This window comes from Tauraco erythrolophus, chromosome 7 (assembly GCF_009769465.1).
Source record: "Tauraco erythrolophus isolate bTauEry1 chromosome 7, bTauEry1.pri, whole genome shotgun sequence".
Lineage (NCBI taxonomy): Eukaryota > Metazoa > Chordata > Aves > Musophagiformes > Musophagidae > Tauraco > Tauraco erythrolophus.
In genome coordinates this window covers 39,913,291-39,928,382 of record NC_141471.1, presented here as the reverse complement: position 1 = coordinate 39,928,382, position 15,092 = coordinate 39,913,291, and the positions used below count along the sequence as shown (strand labels likewise).

General features: G+C 40.5%; 1 protein-coding gene across 1 annotated transcript in view; it reads left to right on the top strand.

Moving 5' to 3' along the window:
• Positions 1-1,083: 1,083 nt before the first annotated feature.
• The window catches only part of RFTN1 (raftlin, lipid raft linker 1), an 87,981-nt gene continuing 73,972 nt past the window's right edge, over positions 1,084-15,092 (top strand). Inside the window, exon 1 of the mRNA XM_009987199.2 lies at positions 1,084-1,228. Coding sequence (XP_009985501.1) covers positions 1,084-1,228 — 145 coding nt within the window. The remainder of the gene's footprint in view (positions 1,229-15,092) is intronic.

Here is a 15,092-nt window from a genome sequence, read left to right as displayed (position 1 = left end):
ACACCCATCTTTGTGACGCTTCATGCAGCGCGTTTACACTGAATGGATCCCATGCCTCGAAGCATCCAGGTGGCCTGTGGGAGCCCCTCTTCATCACCAGGTGTTTATGTTCTGCATATTCCTCCCCATCCCTGAAGCATGAGTGTCTCCGTGTAGGCGGAGGCAGGATGTTGGGTGGGTTGTAATGAAAAACCTCAGGTGCCTATCTGGTGTGTCTTTATCTTCTCGTACTCACTGCTGATTGAAATAATTTGCCTCAGTCCAACCAGCATTATTGATGAGGAATGAGAGGATTTGGATCATATTTTTACCAAATAATTCTACCGTTCTTTCGTACTCAGATGAGCCATGATGTGCAGGATATTGAGAAACATTTAATGTGAGCAGAAATGGTTGTCAGGAGTAATCCTTTAAAATGTTGTGGACTGGGAGCTTATTAAGAGAACTAGATTTGTCTAGTTCGGTTCTGTGGTCATGTGCCTCTTCTGGTTTGAAGAGAGTGTCTATAAAGTGCCATTATTTCCTGTGGCTTACCTGAAAAAATGAGGTGGAAGGAAGTGAGGTAGTTTTCTAAATGCTGATATTTCTCTGCAAACATGCTTTTTCCATTGAATTACAAGTATAGATGTTAATTTTAATGTTACAGAGATCTGTGTTAAAGATAATACTATCTACTCTCATGGTAACTGCATATACAGAAATTATTAAGTTGTCAATCCTTATATTAGCAAGTTATTTTGCGTTTTCAGACACTTTTTATAATGGAGTATGTGTCTTCCAGAGTATACTACTGAAAACATTTGAAAGATGCAAATACACTTATTAAACTGTCAATTTTCCAGTAAAATAATAGCATGCCTGAGGGTTGATGTGAGTGATATATACTTCAGTTACTATCTCTGAGTATTTATTTAATTATACTGTTTCGTATAGTTTGTATGTAGCTTGTATTTAAAAAACTAAAATCACTGTAATGTACTATTGTGGTGCAGGAAACTGGAAAGAAAAAAAACCCCAAATGAATGGTGTTTATGCATTTTCCCTTTTTCCTTTCCCTGCCTCTCTGTATCAGGAGCTGCTGAAATGGGTTGTGGATTGAACAAACTAGAGAAGCATGATGAAAAACGCCCTGGTAATATCTATTCAACTTTGAAGAGGCCCCAGGTAGAAACCAAGATAGATGTTTGCTATGAATATAGATTCCTGGACTTCACAACACTAAATGATAGTAAGTACACAGCATTTTTCTTTTTTTTTTTTTTAATTCAAATTAACAAATTAGTTGCTCCATAATGCTTTTAGAATAGTGTGCGTAATAGTTGAGTTTTAAAAATGTCTTTTGTTTCTTTAAGTAAATGCCTTCTCTTCAGTCATAATGCTTACATGCATCTTCCTGAGAAGTTTCTGTAAATTCTTAACGTTATATCTAGTTGTAGGTTCTCAAATTGTAGGTGGTTCTACCTGTGCCTGCTCCCCCCTTTTTTTTTGTTACTCTAAATATGGATGTTTGTTTCCTTAATTTGCATTTATCCAAATTTCATATGGTAAAGCAATTCAGGTGTACCAGGTTATGTACTTTACTGCTGTTTTTTCTTCCTTGCCTTCTGCTCCCTGTGCTCCTTCAGGAGTATTTTTGAGAGGTTGAAGTTAGTGTTTTCAGTTTTGCTAACTTACCTTACACAACTCTTACGCGGTTACAGATAAGTATGGGTGCACCATATGGGTGGAAACAGGATAGTGGGAGACACTGAAAGTAAAGGTCCAGTCTCATGCAATTTTTACCTTTTTTTTTCTTTTCTATCTGAAATAGTCTTGCTTTAATTCACACTACAATCCACAAATACTCCATTTCTTTCCTTCCTGATTGACATCAAGCATCTCTGCCAGTATTGCTCGCACCATCGCTTGTGCCCTCTTTCACTTCAAAATTACCCTGTTCTACAAGCAATTACTCCTCACCACCATTTGGAAATCTGAAGCTTGAGCAGAAGGCTGAGACCTGCTTCTTGCTATATATAAAACAACACAGTACCAAAATCTGTTATAGCTAACTGGCAGGATGCCAGGTAGAGCCTCTGTGCTTTTGCCCTGCCGTGCGCTGCGACTTCTCTTGTTTTGCAAGTCAGGTCAAAGGAAAAGCCGAAGCGGTACGTCTCTCACTGTGTCAGACAAAGAGCTGCTGGTGTGTTGCATGATGTGACACCTCTAGTGCCGTTCAGTATGTTCAGCCCAGAGTAATCTGAATTTGTTGGTTTTTAAAACTTGCTGTGAGTGAACTTGAGCTTGGAAAAAAGGGAGGTTTGCAATAGGTGGTTGGACAGGAGTGCATTTTTGCAGGCAGCATGGGAGCTGAGAAATTTTGTCTTTGCAGACTTTTCTTAGTGTTTATCTCCTGTACTTGTGGATTCTTACATTTTTTGTTACACTAATTAGGATGCACTGCAGTTATTGAGAGCACCAAACAAATGGGAGTGGAATTTTTTTCATGTTTATGTATTGCAGTTGTTTCTACATTTATGTATTTTTATTTCAAAGTGAAGTGTTTATGTCATTTGATAGTTTGACGGCTTTTACTGAGATATAATGCACATCGTGTCATTAGTGAAAATGAATTAATATTGAGGACACACTTCTGTGGCCTTTTCTGAGGTGCTCATCACTGTTCTGTCTGTCTCATAAGCTTTAGTGTGTGCATTCTCCTAATACCTCATGAAGTCTCATCTTTGTCACTGCGTGGAGGAAGAATCAGTACACGCGATAGCAATGTGACTTGCCTCAGGCACAGAGGATGTCTGGCACAGAGCAAAAAATTAAACCCAGACTTTCCAAGCCTGATTAAATGGGTAGGTTTGTTGTAAAGTGTACTTGTACGTTTTCTTACTCACCGTAGATTGTTTTATTATGATTTTAGGAGGCACGATTTTAAAGAGACTGTGAGTAGAAGTACTTTTGTCAAGATCTTTGGCTTGCCAAAGAGTGTAAGCTATCCAGCTCCCATTGAGTTCTGCTTTGGCATATTGTATCCCCATCACTCTGGTCTCTGAAGATGCCAGTGGATAGGCAGATGAGGAGGAGATGGAGCTGTTACTCCTACTCTGTTTCCTAAGTGTCACCCATGAGTATGTGCTCTCAGGATTGTCAGGACAACAGCTTGTGCTTATGCTGCTCCCTCCCTATTCATGTCATCGGCTATATGAAGGCTCATGTCTCACTAGTTAGTGATATGATGTTCCAGGTTTTTCTCAATGGTGGCAGCATCACTGGTTCACTTATGTTTTTGCTCAGAAGTAACCTCTGCAGATAACCAGAGTTAATGATGAGTGTTTCACCTCTGCCTGTGTGGATTCAGAGGCTTCTAAAAATGAAATGCTCACAGCTGTGTAAAAAGAACATTTGGATTGTGAAGTCTGTCTTCTGTGAATCTACTTTAGCCCTTTCAGTGTATATATATATCCTGACATTTTTCCCACAGGTTTTCTGCTTCATTAGGTTTTTAGAATAAGCCATGCTAAATTATGAGTGGCTGCAAAGTATGTTATTGTATCCTTATTCTAGGCCTTATTTACAACACTAGTGAGCCTGGCTCTGAAGACAGGTACTAATTTTTCTCTGGGGCTTTTCTATAGCGTTTATTGCTCTGACAACTGTATCTCTCACAAGCATTTAATCTTAATGGTGAGAAGGGTGTGATTAACTCCATGTTGTAAGTGGGAGCTAGTACACAGATTACTGCCAGAAGTTTCCCAAGTCCTTAGCGTTTCTTCATGTGTTCCAAAAGCAGCTTTTGTTGACTTTAGATGTAAATGTGGATGCTGGTCACATTTACAGTTGGGAACTGCATGTATTCTCAAATCTGATATCCAGATAATCAGAAATCACTTCCAGAATGTGGTGTATCTTTTAACTGCGGTTTCACAGGGAACTAGGTGGACGTAAGTTTTCTGCAGCTCTATGTGGGAGATTGCTCCCCTCTCTCGCCTCCTGTCTGCCCTGTGAATTGATTTAACTTATGGATCTGGCAGAAGGCTATGCAGTCTCTTTGTTTGATTATTCTCTGCCAGATCAGTGTCTTGTGGAAGGGTCTGAAGAATGCTGGAGCTGGTAGAAGTGGTGGGAGTATGCAGTCAGGAAAAGAAAAAGAACCTTCTTTAAATCAGCTCGCACTGTTATGAACTCATTCCCTTAGCATTGCTCTGTTGAAAACAGGGATAAAATACTGTCCTGCTAGTTATTTTCTGCTATGTTAGCCAGAAACTTAACTTTTCTTACTTGCTGTCTTTGATTACTGTGTACCTTCTGACATACACAGCTGAAGGAATGTAAGGAAATATGCTCCTTTATTAGACATTTTTATTCATTTCTGAAGTTGAGCCTTGCTCTGCACTGATGCAGATGTCCAATGGAAAGTAATGTTTGATCATTTATTTAAGTGCTGTATAATAATGCATAGATGCAAAAGACAGAATTAAGGTTGCAAGTGTAACCTTCATTCTGACATTTCCCAGTGTTACAGAATTGACGTACTTGGAAGCAAAGTGCTGAGAGAGTTTTCCTAAACTTTCAAGGAAAGCAGACTATGAAAGCCCATCAGTTTTGCTCGTGTGCGACAACACTGCTAATCTGCATGGTTCTCCATGCAGAATTAAAATGGTTAGATTTGCCACTGTCCTTTACTTCTTGAGCAAGTGTGATAATTGATAGTCGCAAAGGGTTACCATCTAGCGTAGATTGGCACTTGAGGAATAAGGAGTGCTTAGCTAAGGCATTTCAAAGCTTTGTGGTAGGTGTGCTCGTTTTGAGTTGTTGGGTTTATAATGTTTGCTTCTGAGCTTTACCTTTCTTTTTTCTGCTATGGTGGCCTCTTCCAAGAAGTCAGTCTGTCTTCAGTGTTGTCCCTTGACAGTGTTATCCCATGCTCTGTTTTTTAGTCATCTGTACTGTCCAAAGCTTGTGAGCTGCTGCTCTCCTTGAGGTGAAATCACACCAGATTTCACCAGAATTAAACTGATAAAATCATCACGTATTTTTACTCGTCAAGAAGACATTAATAGGTTTGTAAATTGAATGGCTCATTGCTGGGTCAGCAAAATGCCAGAGGAGGCGCGGAGGAAGAGCAGGATCTTTCCCCTTTTGGCAGCAGGGAGCTGTTAGGTTGCCCTGACTGCAACATGTAGCTTCATTCCTGATGTGGTCATCCAGCTCCTGAACTTCACCCACCTTGTTGTCAGCTCATTCCTCCACTGACTCAGTCTCACTTGTCACTGCACAGTCCAGTCCTGCGTCATCTCCACCTTCAGCCAGTTTCTCCTGACAGGTTTCTATCCTCAGTCATTTCTTCTGCTGCTCCCCCTGAGTCGTGGAATCTGAGAGTCCTGACGCTCCCAGTGGTGACATGCAACGGGTGCCGGTAATGCCTCGGAGAGGGTGCACACTTTAGCAGCTTGCTCTCAGGAGCTGTATCTGCAGTTTGAATGTTCTTCTAGCTCTCTGCTGGCTAATCCTTGCCTCATAGTTGCTCAGCTGGCTGCCTTCTCACTGGCCTTGAGACAATACGAATGCTAAGCGGCCACAATTGCGTTTTATGACAGTAAAAAATTTGAGGAGAGTAAAAGGCAGTAGCATTAGATTCATGTTGCAGCAAACCTTTTGCTACAAAGCCAGAAGAGACAAGTTAAGGTCTGCGTGTATACACTTCAGGCCTTTACTGGAAAAAAAAAGCACAAAAAGGTTTTATGACGTACACACACACATACACATACCCACCCAGACCCCTCAAAGTAAAAAATTGTTGTTTGTTTTGCATCTCTCTATAAAAAGGAGCTGAATAATGGTCATCTTGTACCTCTCTTACCTCCAAGTTTTATTAGAAATAAGAGGTGAATGATGAGCCAACCTGAGGAGGACATGTGCTGACAAATGGAATAGCCTTAATTTGATGCAGCCATGCTTTCAACAATGACGCCATGGGCAAGCTGGTTTGTTTTGTTTTGGTATTTCGTTTGAAAGAGAAATATTTCAATAATCTGCATCCCTTTCCTGCTCTTATCTGATCTGCTTATTTTGGAAAACTTCACTTGCAATAACAGGTCACACAGAAACTGAGCTCTCCTTCTTCATCCTTTATTTCTTTTCTTCCACCTCTTTTAAGTTACAATGAACTTCTGAGAGAAACTGTGAATCTGACAGTTATTTATCTCTTCCCTTCTCCTCAGAAGAGTGTAGAGTTTTTTTGTAATTTGGGTTTGGTTTTTTTTAACTGACTAGATTTATTGTGACTAGGTTTATTTGTTGTGGTTTTTTTTGGTTGGTTGGTTGTTTGTTTTTTTGTTTGTTTGTTTTTTTTTTCTTCTTTACATTCCTGTAGTGATTCATTGGCCTGATAAGTTATGACAGGTTTTGGTCTTCAATAAAGTTGGCATGAAGCATATGCTAGCCATGTGAAGAGAATGAAATAGGGTATAAATTATTTTTAAATGGAGAAAGGCTATACTCTGAACAAGCCGTTTGTGCTGTAAAACCACTAAAATACAGATGTTTTGGCGGATGGAATGAAAAATAGCGATACTTCACATGTCTCAAAGAAAGTCTTAAGTTATAATGTGAATACAAGGCCATACGATTTTTATCCTTATTGTCAAGAATTTGTATCTTTAAATAATTTTCTTCGTTTTTTTTTACTAAAATTAAGATTATTAGGTAAATTTCAACGTTTCCACTATTTTTTGATTAAGTGTTTTAAGTGTTGTTGTCTAAGGACATGTATTTTACCAGGACAATACTCCTGATATAACAAATTCTCTACACACGTAAAACCTTCTAATTTGAGGCATTTTTTTATATGTGTGTATATATTTATATGTATGCATATATATAAGATTTGAAAGTATATTTATCTTTCAAGTTCTGACAAGCTTCTGGATACTATACAATAATGTTTCGGAACCAGTTACACTGCTCAAAAATATTTGTTACAATCTTATTACAACTGCTATGACTAGGCTTTTGATTGATTTTTATTGGTTTTTTTTCCTAATAAAGACACAAATAATGTGTTAATGAACCCTTATAAAATACGTTATTATATTACAATCAATAGTTAAAGAAACGTTTCTGTATGGACATATTCTTAATTTGGGATGAAATTTCAGTTGTGTGTAGGCTTGAATTAATAAAAAAACCCTTCAGTTTTCCCCTCAGAGAGAGGGAAAGAAGTAGTCTAATTGGAACTTGGAAGTGTCATGCACTGGAAAGTGTACGAGTTCAGGAAAGAAAACCTATTTTTCCTATAGAATACATATGCATTTTTTTATCAGAAAATTATATTTGCTACAGAATGTAATATTTGTTTTTGACTTCAGTGCTTACCGTCTCTTCGTATCAGTAATTTTTATATTACATTAAGCAGTTATTTGTGCCTGGCTTCTGCTTTCTGTTTTTCTTCACCCTTTACTTGAAAAAAACACAAACCAATCCATCGAAAACAAACAGAAAACCCCCAATTCTCTGAGCAAGTGGCTGTATGTCTGAAAAAAGAACGATCCTTGCAATTCTGCATTTGCAGGTGTTATTATTTGATTTAAGATTAGTAAAAGCAATTGTTTCCCCATTGGTGAAGTTATTTAATTGCCTGTTTTCATTTCTGTAAGCAAAAGAACATAAATGAAATTAGCATTTGAGTGTTGATTTTCCAGTTGACCAGGTCTGTTGCCACCATCTTATCCTCAGGAGTGATGAAATAAAATTGGCAAGGCAAAATATTGTTAGGTTATTAACATGATAGATAGCTTGAACCAGACTGTGTATAGATAGTGTACAACAGACTAAAACATTGCTTCAGAGATTAATATGTAACAAGTTCTCAGTAGTAAGATGATGAGCAGAAGGGGCCAATGGATTACTTCTGTGTAGCCCAGGTTCTGCCAATGCTTCCCCTTCGTTTAAGCTTTGTCTGTGTGCATGTTCTATCCAACTTACTTTGATTATATGTACTTGAGCACATAATATGCACATGATAAAAAGAACTGGCTGGCATAAGAGGTTTGCTGGATCTGGGCTGCAGTCCTCTCCAGTAACACAGAGAGGAAGAAAAGAAATTTTTTGACTTCTCTTGGTATTTTGTCTCAAGTGAATTACAGTAATATGTAACCCTTCAGGACTTGCCACTGTAAGTCAGAGCAAAATGAAAAGTTCATGCTGTAACAGTTTATAAAACTTACTTGTGTGCCTTGAGAAACTTGCAATTTGACATAAAAGGAGCGTTCCATATGTTAGTAGTTTAATAAATGCAATAAATTACATCATAAATGTAATTGCTTTAAAGAATTGTTAGGAATAATTTGAACTTCTTTACCATGGTTGGCTTTTTAATAAGGATGCATAACTCGAGTAAAATCTGCTAGACATATTCTAGTTTCTAAATACAAGCTTTGCTTTCCATAATTATTGTATATAAATCCTTGTTATGGGAGACTGTATGCACACACTCTATCTTCTATATATGTAAGCATATCTGTATCTGTATGTAATATGTGTGTAATACATATGCACACATATGTATTCTGTATGCGTTTATATTACTGAGAGTCGTAATGCACGAGGATAGGAATGTTCGATCTTTCTGTTTTGCTTTATGGCTGCACTGTGCAACAGAAAGTACAAAAAGCTTTCGCTAAAGTCCTATTATGACAGTGAAAGAACTGGGAATAGGTCCTGGGCAGCCCAGTGCTCTAGTGGCTAGATCATGGCCTTCAAAACACCCTTCTTACTGAATCTAAAGCACAAAGCTGGTCAATACCATGAATTAAATTTCCTAGCCCATATCCTAACAGTTACGTACCTGCAAAAAAGCTGTACCTTTCACGTACTTTCAAATGGAGGAAAAAAAAAGTGAATTGCTGGTATTTCCTGTCTCCTCAAGATACAACTGAACTGTGCAACTGCTGTTTTGTGTTACAATAATACATTATAGGCTAGGTGAAAGCTTAGATACAATATAGTATGTATATGAGAAGTCTCAGATATGTTAAAGACCATGTGTAGGATGTGTTTTGAAACTTGTGATTGCAAACGTAGTTTTCTTTTAGATGCTTTATGGAATCTCACCCCAAATACATCTAGCAATGTAATAGCAGCTTTTTCTACATGGATTCTGCATATGTAGTTGGGCAGTGGATGTGTACAAATGAAAAATGGACTAGGGAGGGAATGAACATCTGCAGACGTTTTCTATTTATGCGTATTCAATGTTGTGAAAAACTATGGATGCTGTAATAGTCAGGTTCGTGCTGACTTTCCTAGGCTGTACCCATTCTTAGACTGAAGAATGGATAGCTGTAATACTCCAGTACTTCTTACCATGCAGTCATGATTGTATCTACTGTGTTAGCTGAGGCTTCTTCTTGATGTAGTTGTTGAATTCTCACAAGAGATGCATACCGTATGTCACACATACATGACGTTTAGTTCACTCGTGTCATGGAACAATAGTTGAAGATCTGTCTAAAAAGAGCTCTGAACTTCCAAGAAACTTTTTCTTTCTATCAGCAACTCAGGAGTTGCACGTGATCATTCTGAGTGACGCTGTCTTTTCTTTGCCTCTGGCTTTGCACATTTTTCCAATCTTCATGTGGTTTTCATCCTCCTGATGCTGTGCAAGAGTCAAGGAGCCTGACTTGGCAGTCTGCAAGGCTGGTAGACAGGCATTTCTGATGGCATGGTGAAATTCTTCAAGCTGCAGGGGCCCAGTCGTGTTTTCCCAGAAGCAAAACTTCCTCTGTGTTTAACTGGAACAGGAGATCACACAGTGGCTTTTAACTTTGAATAATAAATGCCACATGGTTTTATTATGGGAGAGAAGTGATTAAGAGTCATCTCTGTAGTAATCTGCTTAGTCTTTTTGACTTGTTACTACAAATTCCTTGACGTCAGCCAGATAAAAGATGATATACAAAATCTATGCAGTATTTTAATTTTAATGGAGTTCTTAATAATTTACTTTGTAAATGAGTGGTGTTGTTTGGCTAAATCTCATGCAAATGAAAGGTTTAGAATTGGTTAATTCTGAGTGGAGGATAGCCCCTTTGAGAGAAAACAGGAATTGCTGGTGTCAGCTCCTCTTGACTGTGAAAAGTCACTTTTCTTAACCATACTGAAAAGAAAACCTTGAGTAGATGCACCTTGATTGTGTGGGATTTTTTTCTTTTTGCATTTTTTTTTCTAATCTTCTTATATGAAGAACGGAGAGTATTGTGATGGAAACAGTGTGGACATTTAGCTATTTTACATAACCTGCAACAGTGTCTTGGTGGGTCAAACCCAAGGGTCCACATAGCTCAGCACTGGCTGGTATCGGGCTGTACGTATCTTAAGCCCATAGTGTGGTGCAAGAGGAGTAGACAGCCAGGTTGGAGCAGTTGCTTCTGAGGAGTGTATGCTGCATTGTAGGCATTTTGAGGGTTTTACTTTGGACAAGAGTCAGTGTCCTCCTGTACACTGAACATCCCACTACATGTGGCTCGAAGCAACCTGAAGGAAAGGTATCTGAGAGGCGTTTGCTTTCTTGCTTGCAGGCCCTTCTTGGAGCCACTTTAGGAGGTGCCATTTTGTCCCAACGTCTGTCTCATGCAGATGGCTGTAGCTTGTCATTGCCTCTTCCAGTGATGCAGTAAAGAGATGCAGTGATGTGTAAAGAGATTTCACATGCAGAAACAAGTCTTAATTTCTGTTCCTGGTTTGTTTTTTGTTCCTGCTTTTTTGTACATGCTACCATTGCACCTACTGCCTGATGACTTCTCGTGACTTTTTTTGCCACTGGCCAAACAAAGAGGGAGTTGAGGATGGAATGATGAGCATCCTCCTCTAGCTGTGGCAGCTATTGTGTGAGCACACCCCAGGTGAGCTGACTCCCTCCTGCTTCTTCTCTTCTTTTGTCTGAGGAGGAAGACATGGACTGCACTTTACTTTCTTGAGTTTTCACTCTTCTGTGTGCTCTGCCCTAGATCACTGGAGAGTACTGTGGCTGTGGGACACAAGGTTAGACTGGTAGGGCTAGTGGTTGCCTTTCCGCACTGAGGATAGTGTGGTGGATTGGAACTTGCTGTTCTTACAAGCTACTGCCATGACTTCACCATCACGGAATGAAATTTTGGGAGTCACAAGTGTGGCTGTCACCCTATGGAGTCACATGATTGCAGTACCTATTGTTCAGTGGCTAACCAGTTTGGGGAGGGAGGACAAAATTTGCAGTGGATGAGGTCATGATCAAGGTCTGCAATGTCATCCTCTGAACACTGCCAGCAGAGCTGAGTGTCTAGAAGTGAGGAGATTGACTCTTCTCTTAGTGGCATTTTGACCATTTATCCCTTTTAGATGGGCATAGTTACTTGTCTCTTCCATGACTCTCAATGCTTATTTTGACTTTTTCTTCCTGTTGGCAGATGCCTTCCTTTGGCTGCTCAGGAAACCTGACAGATTTAGGACTGAGTTTTTTGCTAAGAAAAAAGCATAGCTGAAAAGTAGCATCAGCACGCCATGCAGGAAAAGGGAGAGTTGAGGGTGAATCTCGTGCCCCGCTCTTCTGAGAAGTGACAAAGGAGGGAGAACTGACAGAGGGGAAAGCAATAAAATCTGTCCTCATGCTCCCCTGGCTTGGAGAGAAGAGACTTTTAAAGGACAAGGAAGGGAGGTAGTACAGACTGATTAAGTCCTGCATTTTGGAGATCAGCTCTCCTCTATTCTCAACAAGGAAACATGCATCTTTCCCTGGGAAGCATCTGTTCCTTCCCTGCTTTCCTTTTAGCTTTCAGAAGAAATGGCCTGCCAGTCCTGTTCCTAGGCTTTTGGCTGAAGCACCCCATTCGGAGCAGGACTGTGCCCTGTCAGCTGCTTGATAGGCTGTCAGCACTCAGATGACGTGTCAGCTCGTATGAAGCTCCAGCGGGTCTTCATAGCCAGAATCCTTCAATCCTAGAAACTGCCTCCGCGCTCTTTCCCACAAAAAATGCAGCAGTCGAGATGTCTGTCAGCCTTGTGATGAGCTGTAACATTCCTAGGCCAGGCTCCCTGCCATGGCTTTCCTGCTTCTGCACCCCAGAAAACACGGGCGCTTTAGGCTTCTTGGCTGAAAAAGTGGAGTGGAAGACACAGCTGCAGCTAAACAGCAATGAATCAGCAAAAGAGTTCAAGTAACACCTTTGCCAGCTTTATTTCAGAGAAGACCAGCATGGCCTACAAGTTATAAGGTAGTGAAAAGCAAAGGAGAGAGTGGGATCTGGTACTTCTGGGGCAGGAACAAAGGTAGGGAATAAGAGTGATGGGCTTGCTGATACGGCCTAAACCAGAAACATTCCGCAGAGGACTGGCATGTCCAGAGGATTAACTGGAGCAAAAACTGAACAGCAGAGCCCACCTTGGGCATCTGGCACTGTACCTACAGTCATGGGAGAACATAAGAGGTGTGCACCCTATCTGCAGGCTGCATGCTGAAATGGGGAGAAAAAGCAAGTCTGCACCCAACATCCTTCCAATGAACAACACCTCCCCAGTGCAGTGTGACTTATCCATGCTGTGGGCTCTCTGCAGAGGATCACAGACGCAGCTGAGAGGAGTTCCAGGAGCTGGACCATGTGGCTGCTGCTGCTTCCCTAAGGGGATCTCTGACCAGGTGACTTCAAGAGTGCACAAGGAAAGGGCAGGACACTGTCCTGACAGCCTTTGCCACCTATTGCAATGTCTTCCGGAGAGGTAGAACCACTCTGGCCTGGACCCGTGCTGTTGTAGTCATTGGCATGGAGACCCCAAACATTGTGTGTAATGCCATTGCTGTGATGTCAGCCACTGTGTTCTGAGTTTGTACAGGGAGTGGGCTTCACAGCAGGATATCTCTGTGTCTGGAAGCCTAAGAAGACTGTGTTAGTGTGATACTTCATATGCTCTGCTCACTTCGCCAGGATAGATGTGGGCAGTCAGGCACAGTGAGAAGAGGAGACGGGGTCTTCAGAAAGGAGGTGGCATTGAGGGAAAATAGAGGAGATAAAATAGGGAAAGAATATCAAGGGACAGGAGGAGTTGAACACACAAACTGAAAAACCTTGAGGGTGATGGATGGCAGTAAAAATGGAGGAACAGATATTGTTTGACTTGTTAAGTAGGAAGAGAAGACCTGGCACGGCATGAGTTTTCAGTGTTTTGGGAGCCTTCCATTGCTGGAGGTTTACGTTGATATCAATGAAGCCTGGCAGGGACTGCGGCTGTTGTTCTGACAAGATTTGCTGTTGAGTTGTGCCTGAATAAAACACATGGTATCGTGAACGGGCAGGCATCTGGTCTTGTATGGAAGAAAACAACTTAGGTTTCTGGGTTCAGATCCCTTTTGGGACTTTCACGACAACTTGTTCTCTTTTTTGAGTCTGAAAGTGATGTGAAAAACCTCTCCGAGTGTGTTAGACTTACTTCATTACTGAACAGGGAAAGGTTACTTTAAAATGCTACTATTTCTAGGAAAGATCAATATTTGATTTAGATTTTGTCTGAAGAATAACATGAGAACATTTAGATAGTTTAAATCTGTCATGTCTGTTGTGCATGGAAACTGCAGGGTTTCTTGTTTTCTTTGCCCAGTTCTGTAAATAGGTAGAATTGTTGCTTTAGCAACAAGGATAATTGTGACTGAATTTAAATTAAGGTTATGAATATTGTACTCAGCAAAATAATGCAGTCGGCAAACCTTAATGATTGTGTTCCAAGCGTAACTGTTCTTCAGGTTAGTCTTCTTGTGGGGTTTGCATGCCTGACCTGCATTTTCTTTACCTTGACTTTGTATGTAGAGAGGCATTGATCCTGTCTGTGATAGTGCATTATCTACATGAGACCTTTGTTTCTGTTTGATTTTTCAGTGCCTGTATGTATGTGCACGAGCGATAGGTAGCCTAATAAGTGTTCTGTCTGTACAAGATGTAAATGTACTGCTAAGCAGAATCTCAAATTGGGCCTGGTATAATGCGCCTCAGTTTAATGCCGCATTCCAGGTGCTTCTGGCACCTGCTTGCTGGTTCATGGCTAGTCTGCAGCAATTTCAGAACTCTTCAATGTAATTTCGTGGTGAAATACTGTTTGAACATGCCATAACATATTACAAAGCTGGTGACGATTGATCCGGGCCTTTAGATTGTGGCCTTCTCTTTAAGTGATGAGGCAGTCTGGAAAAATGTTCATGGCTCGCGTGGAGGACAGGAACTTACCACCATTTGCTGAGCACTGTGCTAGTCGTGCTTCCAGTTCCCAAGCTAGCTCCTTTGGCACTCATTCAGGTATCTTGGCAAAACCCCGGCATGTGTTGTATATTTTTGCCCCGTATCTTAAACACTGAACACAATTTCAGTGACTTGGTTTCATCTTCTTGCAGTCATACAAATATATGAAATCCTGGACTTAAGAGGAGTCCAGCTGACATAATTGCTGCATGAAATTGCAACTTACTTTCTGTGACACAACTTGCACACTCAGCAAACTCTGGTTTGTGTGCAGTCGTGCTTTTGCAAATGATTTGAAACTTGCGACACACTGTGCTATGTGATAAACTTGAGATCAAGCAGCAGTGTGAGGGAGTTTCCCAGATATGAGGTGGTATATAAGAAATTTCAGCTGAATTTGATGCTTACTCAGCTGCTGTAGCTAACTGGTATGGCTTTTACTGGTAAATGGTAACCCATGCCTTGTGATAAGGTCGTATACAGGAACTGCAAGTTTAAGGCTTTCTGGCCAATTGTTTTTTTGCAAACCCTGCTTATTTCATATAAACGGAACTCTGTTTAGTTGAATTGTAAAGAACTCTCGGCTTCCTTCGTTTCCTTCTCCCCCCAAATAATCATCCTCTTCAGACTTGCACTGATTAGCTACAGATTCTTCTTGAAAGAAACAGTCCTTTCAAGGGGAGGAGAATCTCATTAAGCCTTTGCTGTGAGCTGCAGCTCTTGATCAACACACGAAAGACAAGCTTGACAGTCATCAGGTGAGTTAAGAACTGAAAAAATATTACCTGTCTCTGTTAAACAGTCATCAGTTGAAAGAGTTCATCTCATTCTGATAATACAGAG